Source organism: Habropoda laboriosa, unplaced genomic scaffold (assembly GCF_001263275.1).
Source record: "Habropoda laboriosa isolate 0110345459 unplaced genomic scaffold, ASM126327v1 scaffold317, whole genome shotgun sequence".
Classification (NCBI taxonomy): Eukaryota; Metazoa; Arthropoda; class Insecta; order Hymenoptera; family Apidae; genus Habropoda; species Habropoda laboriosa.
Window position 1 is genome coordinate 261089 of NW_017100418.1, and position 11503 is coordinate 272591.

Below are 11503 nucleotides of genomic sequence, written 5' to 3' on the forward strand. Positions count from 1 at the left end.
TGCCGGATATAACCGGCGCTAGCCAGTGTGTAAATGTTATATTTATGCACGATAAATTAATTTAAACATTGCAAGAAACACTGTTATTATTTTTCTGTAAATTTTCTTTACAGTATGGCTTCAACATGGTCATTCAGCATCGAGAAGCAATCAATTGCATCGCGCTCAGCCTGATGCACAAGAGTTTAAGGTACAAAATATCCTTTCCGGATAATTCTAAGCAATACCTTCTGTATCACCGTGTAACTTAAAACTCGCCTTTTATATTCTCATATCTACGTAGTTTTAAGTCATACTCTGCACACTTCGCAGTATTGCATTACATTTCACCATGGCGTTATTATACTAGTGCTAAAAAATCTATCTACATCAATTAGTATTTTCCATTTCTCGCGTTAAAATAAAAAGTTATAATCATCCACAGTTTATATTTCTCAAAAAAAAAAAAGAAGAAATCTGTAATAGAAGGTAAATTTAGAAGATTTTGAATTTCGTAGCAAAGGATGAATTTATATTGCAAAATTAATAAACGAGACATTCTCCTTTTCAGGACGAAGGCTCTAGTACTGGAACTTCTCGCCGCTATCTGTCTGGTAAAGGGTGGCCACGAGATTATTCTGTCCGCGTTCGACAATTTCAAAGAAGTTTGTTTGGAAAGGCGAAGATTTACGACTCTGATGGCATACTTCACCCAATACGATAGCTTTCACATAGAATTCATGGTTGCCTGTATGCAATTCGTAAATATCGTGGTTCATTCGGTAGAAGATATGAATTTCAGGGTACACCTGCAATATGAATTTACCAAGCTTGGTTTGGACGACTATCTCGAAAAGCTCAGGCATACTGAGAGCGAGGATTTGCAGGTTGGCAAATAACATATTGTATCTTTTCATAAATCGTCGAAAATTGTACGCACAGTGTCTACACAGTAGCCTGAAGCATTCGGTAAAAACAAACGTTACAAAAAAAAAAAAAAAAAAAAAAAAACGAATCATTGATGACAAGGATAGACTTTTTTTTTTATCTGAACATAGCGCAAGTTTATAATTATAACCATATGAAACTAACTTCCCTGTTGTTTCATCGTTAATTTAGTCTTTGCGCGAATCAGATTAGACCTTAGATATTCTGTGATAGAAGATATCATTTGACGCAATTAAATTTTCTTATATTTAATATTTTATTCTGTTTTTGCGTTTTTTTTCTTTCCAACTTCGTTCGATTTTGGTACGTGCATTTCATACAACCTACGATTTTATGCTTCGCTGATTTGTATGTGGGACGGTAATAACCGTAATTCGTCAAGTGTATTTTCAGAACACTTTTTAATTGCACACATACGCAATAATAAATAATGAAACAGAAATATGAAAGCGCGGTGTAGTTGAAGAACATTCGTAAAATTGTTGAAAGTAGTAATATTCTCATCTTCATTTGACATAACATTTTTCCAGGTTCAAATCTCTGCGTATCTAGATAATGTATTCGATGTAGCTGCCTTAATGGAGGACAGTGAAACAAAGACTGCCGCGTTAGAAAAAGTAGCTGAATTAGAAGATGAACTTGGTCATGTAAGTAATTTCTTGTTTACATTGTATAATGCAATTAGTCCTATTTATTAAACACTCCTGTAATAACAAAACAGGCTCACGATAGAATGGCAGAATTGGAAAGAGAATCACTGGCAAAGTTAGCCGAATTAGAGACTGAATTAGGTGCGTTAAAAGTGGAATATGCTGATGCGGTAGATGCTCGTCGATTGGCCGAGGAAGAACTCACAGCTCTGAAAAGGCAAAAGCAAGATTCTGCTCGACGACAAAGTGTCCTGGAGAATAAGATTATCGAGTTGGAAACACTTACAGGAACTCTTACGAGGGGTTCTTCGGGTATGTTAAAAAATCTTAAATCGAACAGAATGATAATTACCGCTGTCTAATACCAACCACTGTTTTCAACTTAAACAGCGAGCCTTCGAAATGGATGTGCAACCAGTCCTGTTAGTACCTCGGATAACGTTACGTCCTCTACGCTTAATTCGAGCCCGTCTCCGACATCAGAAGAATCTCCTCCATTAGCCCCTGCACCACCTCCACCACCTCCACCTCCGTGTCCACCGCCACTCCCGATGGCACCTCTCTCTCCTGGAGATCAAAAATTACCACCACCTGCGCCTATACCTCCACCACCTGCCGGCATGATGCAAGCGCCGGATGGAGCAATGACTATTAAACGAAAGGTGCATTTTTCGTATAAAAATCTTAATACACGAGTTGTTGCTGAATTTATATGTTCCACAATTGATATTCCCGTCAGCGTGTTTGGATATCTTATATCGATGAGATAAATTTTGCATTTTTTGTTCTTCTTAACAATTGACATGTTTGTATATATTACTTGGTTCATAGGTTCAAACCAAGTACAAACTTCCCACACTTAACTGGATTGCCCTGAAGCCTAATCAAGTACGAGGCACTATTTTTAATGAGCTGGATGACGATCGATTACACAATTATATAGACTTCTCCGATTTCGAAGAACGATTTAAAATCGGTATGGGTAGTCACGTTGCTAATGGCACCAATGAAATCGACGGCCTGCAAAGTTTCCCTAGTAAAAGATTCAAGAAGCCAGAGAACGTGTCGCTTTTAGAACACACCAGATTACGAAATATTGGTATGCATATACTTGGGATTTTTATTCAATTTGAAAGTGTTCAAAAAATTATAAGTTCATATCTTTGTCCTCGCACATTTATAGCTATATCGCGACGAAAGATGGAAATGCCAGTAGAGAAAGTAATTATGGCAGTCAATGCTCTAGATCTGAAAATACTTTCGTTGGAAAATGTAGAGTTGTTGCAGCGCATGGTGCCAACAGATCAAGAGGTATGATTTGTTCTATTATATCTGAGAAAATCTGCACAAATGTATGGAAACATTATGATACTGATGAGAGATAAAAATCTTCTGTTACAGATAAAAGCATACAGGGAATATATCATAGAAAAGAAAAACGTGAGTCTTCTAACAGAGGAGGACAAATTTTTGATGCAACTCGGCAAAGTGGAAAGGATATCGACGAAACTGTCCATTATGAACTATATCGGAAACTTTTTTGACAATTTACATCTTATTACTCCGCAAATACATGCTGTGATATCTGCATCAAGTACGGTTAAGAGTTCAAAGAAATTAAGAGCAGTATTAGAAATTATCCTTGCGTTCGGAAATTATCTAAACAGTAGTAAACGAGGCCCTGCGTATGGATTCAAACTTCAGAGCTTAGACACATTACTCGACACCAAATCAACAGACAAGAGAATGTGCCTTTTACATTACATTGTAGCTACGATACGTGTCAAGTTTCCAGAACTAATTAATTTCGAATCTGAACTTATGTATATTGATAAAGCAGCAACAGGTGCGTGCGTTGATATTTTAAGTACTTCCTTGTGAAACACACATTTAAAATATTTGAATGGTGCAACTTACTTAACTTAAATCATTTTTACCTGATTTTATATATTATCGTATTTTCTTCGCTTATTTCAGTCTCGTTGGAGAATATAACTACTGATGTTCATGAATTAGAGAAGGGTATGGACCTTGTAAGGAAAGAATTCGAACTTCGTGGCAAAGAGAAACACAACACAGTACTGCGAGATTTCTTAAATAATTCCGAAGAAAAATTACGTCGCCTAAAATCTGATGCTCGTGCTGCGGGCGATGCATTCCGAGAATGCGTTGAATTTTTTGGAGAAAGCCCCAGACAAGCCGATGCTAATACATTCTTCTCGCTTCTTGTTAGATTCGCAAGGGCATTTAAGGTATTGCGTTCAGTGTTTGCATATAAATGATTAATAGTGAAAACTTCTTTCGTCCTTTGATCAAAATAGATATAAAAAGTAAATGAACGTAACAAAATACTACAGAGTTAAAGTGTATGCTTTTACAGGCTGCGGATCAAGAAAATGAACAGCGTCGCAGATTAGAAGCTGCCGCTGCAGAAGCTTTGAACGCCTCAGAAGATGTCATTAAACGAAATAAATTAAATCAAAAGAAGCAGCAGGTATGCTTTATTAATTATGTTTTTCCTTTTATTTATTTTAAAGGAAAAACAAGTTACAGCTAGTTAGTTTCGTTATCATAATCGTGTATTGCATGCTGTGCATTTAATAGCTTGTGTTTAATACCAGTTTATTTCTTCACGAACGAATATACTGCCAAAAGAAAATAATTATAATGTAGTTGCATCTATGTATATATGGTCTACATTTTAAGCTTATCCAATTATGATTTATTTTTATTTTACCCAAGTTTGAAAATTAAAATTTAACAACATAAACATTACTATTACTAATTTTTAGTTATGAACCAGCTTTGCTTTAGATTAACATTTTTTATTACACTTTCTAAAAAAGTTTGGAAAGCATCATAGACCTTTTATTTTAAGTATGCTAAATACAATTTTTAATCATTTATGCTTTGTTTTATCGTGTACTGATAATGTATTTCACATAATTGTATATGCATACTTCTTAACGCCCCCCCCTCTCTCTACTCTCTCTCTCTCTCTCTCTCTCTCTCTCTACTCTCTCTCTCAACATCAATGCTAGAAAATTTACGTTTGTTTTGGTTATTTTGATCAAGTTTGTGCCAAAATATGGAACATTCATTTTATGAATACAATATAAATAACTCTAATATTAAAAAGCAAATGAACGTGCATGACATTAAAATTGAAATTAACATTTTGGATTCTACTAAAAAATATGATTAAATGTTAAATTTTGATTTGCTTTTAATTTCCATTTTAAGCTTTGTATGTAATTTAAATTCTGTTTTCTGCAATTTTTAATGTATTTATACTTTCTAAACACACCTGCTTATTTTTCACATTATCTCCAATAATCACGCATGGCTGATCGCTTCATTAAAAAGTTCACATATCTCGACACTACATTTCCAAAGTTCTAATTTATTTATACAATACAATTCAAACAAGAATCACATACCATCACTGAAAAACATGTTCTATGACGATTGTCATTATGATTTTTTTTTTAACAAAATTGTCAATGTTAAATACAAAAAATAATTTAGTATTACAATACTGTGTAGCATTGTTAAGTGTTAATTAAGAAAATATAATGATAATTTGAAAATAATTTTTGCAAATTACAATTTTTGCAAATGAATTTACAAGGCATTTCTTTTCGCTGCATGTTGTGAGATAGCATGATATCTTTCAGGGATTATCACATGATTATAATAATTTTGATTATTTCATGAGTGCTCTTTTAGCATATTTTCCGTTTCACGAACAGACGTAATGTCTATTAAGATATCTCATGAACGTCTATTTTTCTTATTTGTTACATATTTATTTGGATTTAAAGTCACCGAAATTTTGCTGTAACACGAACAAGAGTCTGTTACATCGGCATCTTAATGAACTGGAGCTCAGAACGTAACAATGTAGAAACAATTCACAACATGTAAGTCTGTCCTCAGTCACTTCCTTCTAATAACATATTTTTAATAATTGCATTCGCACATACACTACGCTTAAACAATACACATGTAGGTTCAACTTTTACCATCATACCAAACATACGTATTCAAATCTGTACTTCAAACCACATTCGAAAACAGTTCTCTTTTTATGTTTACCTTTAATCAGAATATTATTCGTTTACAAAAACGTTACTGTATTATTACTTATTTTATTTTATTATTATTATCATTATTGCTGATTGTTTAAACTGTTAGGTTTTATCAAACGAAATCGAAGTATTAATTTATCGTTAAAAATAAGCCGTAGTATTAAATAGTTCTTATTAAAAGCATAAAATGAATGTTTTAAATGATTTATATTTTATTTTATTACTTGTCTTTATCATTAAAGTTTTCCATTAACTTAGTCATCAAATAGAAATTTCTAAATTTTAAATCTATATTGCAAACCTATTTTTAAAGAACTGTCTTCCTAATCTCATGGTACGGACCTATATTCACTCAATTCATATCAATAACAAAAAATAAAAAAATGCATTGGCATGTGTTCTAGCTTGCATTGATGTTGCCTGAGAGAAGTCCTCTATTATCTCTTCCCTATGCTACTGCCAAGAGTCTCATAGATTAGACACGTAAAAATTAACAATATAGCGATTGAAGTAAACAGTATATTAAATTTGCTCACAATTAGTACTAATTAAAAATGATTCAGAAATCTGCTTATGGATAAAACTTTAATCATAAAATGTATACTAATTGGAAGATTTTTTTATTTCAGCGATATAGCTAACATTTTCTCTTTAAAATTTGTATTTCTTTTTTAAAATTCAATTACAGATTTAAATAAGTATTTAAAACAATTTAACGATGTTATAACATTTTACTTGCAATATTTCTTATTCTGAGTAAAGAAAAAGGAAATGGAAGTGAAACCAAAAAAGCCTAAATAACACATTTCTTATAAGACAATACAAAGTATTCTTAAGTATTTAAACTAAGTTTCAAATGTGTTTACATTTTTAATATATATAAAAAAAAAATAATCACTTTAAAGGGAGTACATGAAGAATCTTTTTTGTATTTCATGTTTCAAAGTATTAAAAAATATTAAATATTACATCTCTGAAGATACAATACATTTTAACATAATTTCCAATAGATGTATAATGTTCTTCTTGATAGTCCTAAAAGTTGTTTAAGCAAACATTTTTTGGAAACATAGTAAAAATAGTTTCTGAATGTTTCGTAGTTTTAATATATGTGTTACACTGTATAAAAATAAGAAGAAAATGAAGTACTTAATAAGAATGAAAAATAACGACTACTCTGTTGGAATAATTCATCTTTATTGCTTAAACAAGCTAATTTTGTAATAGAGTATGTCATTAACGGATCGATATCTAATAAATGGTTGGTAATTTTACACAGGACGCTGTGATAAACGAGCTGAAAAATAAGACGAGACTGGTTCAGGAAAAGAAGTTGTTGCAACAAGATGAGGTTTATAATGGTGCTCTAGAAGACATCCTTCTTGGGCTTAGATCAGAACCGTACCGACGAGCAGACGCTGTTAGGCGTAGTCAACGCAGACGTATCGATAATCACAGACTATCACGTACTGCCGAGGAATTAGAACTTTAAGTCACGTTCAATATGATACATTCTTTATTTCAGGAAAACCAATTTCTTTTTTTTTTTTTTTTTAAGGAAAATCTTTGCTACATGTCTTGCAATAATTCATTAACATTCTTCCGTTAAACTTTTTCATACAAAAGCATTTTTGTAAACTTTTTTATTTATAATTTTCTACTTAAATGCAAGTGACAAGATACACATTTACTATAGCATTTAAATTCAACTTCGTTCATATTAATCAAATAACATCGACATACTTTATATTCAAAAATCAAAGCAATTAAAAAAATTTATATATCAAAATTGTTCATAAACACTGCTAAGCGTGAAAAACTTGTGCACCACGCTATTGAAAAATTTTCTACAAATGATACATATAGTATGGTAGAATTGTAGATACAATAATTTGAGACAAATATTCGATTTTGATATTGAATTCTTACGTATGTAAGTTACTAGTACGGTGCTATAAATTCATCGAGAACCAAACATTAAATTTAAAACGTGAATCGTTTCGGTGACATTTTTAAGCAATAACGGTAACAGACATTGTATTTGTTTAATATGTTTTCTTTTTGTTGTACAAATCTAGTAAATGTAGTCATGAAATGCATTCACGGAATACTATACTAAGTAGTAAATTTAGAAATGCACACTTAGAAAGATCGTATGATTATTTTTGCATTGTTTTTCATAAATAATATTTTTAAGTAATTAGATGCGGCAATTGTTTCCGTTTAATTATTGTTGATTGTTATGTGCTTTCAAGATATTTATAATAATTCAGATTTAATTGATACCTGTTGATCATTTTTTTAAGAGAGTTTCTAATTAAAAAAAAAAAAGGATAAAGATGAAACACATTCGATAATGACGAACACAAGAGGCACGTTTGTTTAAAAACAAATTTAAGTAAACCTTCGAATATTTGTAAAACTTTTGGCAAGCTACAGTTTTTCAATTAAATAGTAACATTCCATGGACGTAAAGATCCAACATACCTTAATACAATATTTAAATGACAGAATAACTATTTTAATAGTTATAAAAGCTTGTATATTTACAAATATGAAAGTTCCAAAGCGCAAATATCTCAGCATATTTTTCGCAAAGTTTAAAAGTCATTTCTACAATAGCTAAAAATATATAATTAAGTGGCAAACATGCACAATAACAGTTTATATTCCGTATGAACTTTTTTAAAGAAATTTTTCTTTTATTACGTGTAATAGGTAAAAGTAATACAACTTGCTACATTCCGACAGAATAAAAAATATATAGTAGATTTACTGCAGTTGTTTCCACTATAACGCATATAATGCAATAATGTAACTGTATTTGATCAAAAAGAATAGAATAGAATAGAAATAGATATGTAAAATACATTAATTGACCTGAAAATGAACAAAGAAATAAAAACACTAATAACTAATTGAACAAAGAAGTATAGTTAAAATTATAACTACAACATGGTTGCATTGAAAATTTAATTAGAAAGTTACTAAATCAACAAAATACTTGGTCAAGTGAAATTTATGCATTAGGTGTTTAGAATATCAAATATTACATACTATTGAAATGTAAAATGATTCAAACAAATATTATATCGAAGCAATTTAAATATATAAAAGTAACAATTGAAATTTATAGAAATAAATATAATATATTTATATAATGAAATCATGCGTTATAGTTGAGTCGGCTGTTATTCCAATATTTCACACTGTCCATTGTCATGTAATACAACAACAAACCAGAGCCAAAAATAACTAATTATACGATTTATCTTTTAAAGGGATTATGAAATGTATTTGCCATATAGTTTTGGTAAGATGACACAAATTTTCTACATGCCTCTTTCTGGGTGATTACATATCTCAAGTTTTTGAAAAATATATTATATTTTCACTTTTCTACGTTTTTGATATTATATATTATCGATGAGAAAATGTAAATATTACTGTAATATATGAAGTGCGCTGATAGTTATAATGAAATGTAATTACTAATTGTAGACGAATTGCCAATGTGATGTTTAGATAAGTATAATATCTGTGTGTTATAAATATTATTACATAATGTTATTCATTGCGCCGAAATACGAAGGAAAAATTTCAAACAATTATAACAAAAAATAACGTATCTTATGTATTTTTTGCAAAAATGTAAATACTGTGCATTTTATTAAATAAGTTATGCGAAATAAGCATGTGCTTTACTTTGTATAAAATTTATTACAAATAAATATGATACCAATGTACTGTATAGATATGTATATACATACAAACATAGGTATACATTTTTTTGGTATTTCTGTACCATTTTGTTTAATTAATACTGCACAACTTTTATTCCTGACAAATATTACATTTTTATTAAAATACTGAGCACCATGCTTAAGTACTTAAAAAAGGAGCATAATTAATTGTAAAAAATTTATTGAATAAAGTAAACCTTTTCTAAAGTTTTATTTATTGTTTATGTGAATAGACTACATTATTATAATGTTTTATGTAAAATATGTTTATATACAAATATACAATATACAAAAGGCACAATATATCTACATTCTTTAGATCATGTATAGAAAAAAGGAAATAAAATTTAAGTATACAAGTGTTTACCATCAACAGATAGAACAGCTCTGTTACTGTATATTGTAAAACGAAAGTAACTTTTTTTTTACTTTTTAGAAAGATTGTGCTTTATATAAAACGTACCTAAAAATCATCATCATATAGTTTGCAGTATGTGTGTATTAAAGTGCCAAAAACTGTTCTATCTATTTCACTCATTTTGAACAATATTATACAAAGTTAGAAAAAAATATTGTCATTGTTGCAACCTATGGCGAGTATACGCATATGATTCTTTAATAAACCACAATTCAACGACAGATACTTCGCAAGTATCATTTATTCTTATTAATTACTAAAGCTCACTTTTTAAAAAATTCTTTTCTGCAAGAATAAACCTTTTGATAATTTATAATTGATTACTAATCATTTTGAACAATATTGAAAACAATTTAAACAAGAATTTAATTAAATACTTAAACATAAAAATTTCATGCAGATATAATAAATTTTAAATAACTCTATCTCACAAGTTTTGTTCATTGTAATTACCATTTATTATTTATGAATGTATTTCCACGATTTGAGAATGTAGGTATGCGTATAAAAGTACCTAATGTGTCATAATACAAATCATAATAAAATTGTTTTGAACATGCTATAACACTGCTGTATTATCATCAACAATATCGTAATCATAGAATATCTAAATTCCATTTATTTCATGTAGATTGAAATGTATAAAATTGATTAGATTGAACAGATTAAAATAATCTCTGCATATTTAAAAATATAAAAATGATTTTCTCTTTACTTTTCACGATATTCTATCACATTGTTACTATGTTCTCACAGTCCACGCTACAATAAAATTTTTGAGTATGTTACAAGTATGATTTGCGATAGTTCATAGTTTTTTTTCATTACTATACAACAGTTCGAGAGAAAACTTGCATGATACATAAATGTGATGTAATTGATATAAAATACAAAATATCAAATTAATGTTTCCTTTTATGTTCCAAATGAATTTATAAGGAAATATATCGACATGGAGAAATTTCATTACTTAATTAGAAAAATATATGTTACGTCTATATTAATAAAAAATGAAGTACATATATTATGAAAGACGTATCATGAAAATTTTCCGTAAGATAAAGATTTTATATGCGTTACACTTGTATAGATTCACGAGTAAATTTTTAATTAATGAAGTATCACTAGTATAGTCTCCTTTAAAATATCTCTATAAAAAGTATAAACATTACTCTGAATGAGTACCAGTGAATAAGTTCTGTATACAGGGACATATAAACTGTATAAAATCGTGTATCGTTCGCTTGTCAAAACAATACTCCATTTGAGGCAGTAATTATGTTTCTATATTATAAAAATGTAATATAATTTAAAAATACTCTAAGAATATCAATTAAAACCTGATTAACTTTATAGGAATGTAAAATATATTAGTTACGAAAATATACCAATTATCAAAATTTCACATTGCCTTGCATGATATTAATCATGCAAAAATTTCAATCTCCTAACATTTTATATTACTACACTATATCTAAAATTTTTTATATACAAACACAACAAAATATAGATTTCATTTTCATTAGCTTCAAAAACAATTGATTCATAATGCAATTTTTTTAACATTCTGAGTTCTTCATTGTTTTTGTACAAAAAGTAATAAAAACAAAGATTTTATGTAATAAATGACCAAGACAGAAAAATGAAATAACTGTGTGCACAAAATATAAATGT

General features: G+C 29.4%; 1 protein-coding gene across 1 annotated transcript in view; it reads left to right on the forward strand.

The window, feature by feature from the left end:
- Window positions 1–7160, forward strand: part of LOC108575511 (formin-like protein CG32138) — a 79271-nt gene extending 72111 nt beyond the window's left edge. The window contains exons 7-17 of the mRNA XM_017938328.1: window positions 114–190; window positions 551–866; window positions 1458–1574; window positions 1649–1889; window positions 1968–2239; window positions 2409–2676; window positions 2761–2888; window positions 2979–3423; window positions 3555–3829; window positions 3958–4071; window positions 6948–7160. Of these exons, the coding sequence (XP_017793817.1) occupies window positions 114–190; window positions 551–866; window positions 1458–1574; window positions 1649–1889; window positions 1968–2239; window positions 2409–2676; window positions 2761–2888; window positions 2979–3423; window positions 3555–3829; window positions 3958–4071; window positions 6948–7160 (2466 nt within the window). The remainder of the gene's footprint in view (window positions 1–113; window positions 191–550; window positions 867–1457; window positions 1575–1648; window positions 1890–1967; window positions 2240–2408; window positions 2677–2760; window positions 2889–2978; window positions 3424–3554; window positions 3830–3957; window positions 4072–6947) is intronic.
- Window positions 7161–11503: the final 4343 nt, after the last annotated feature.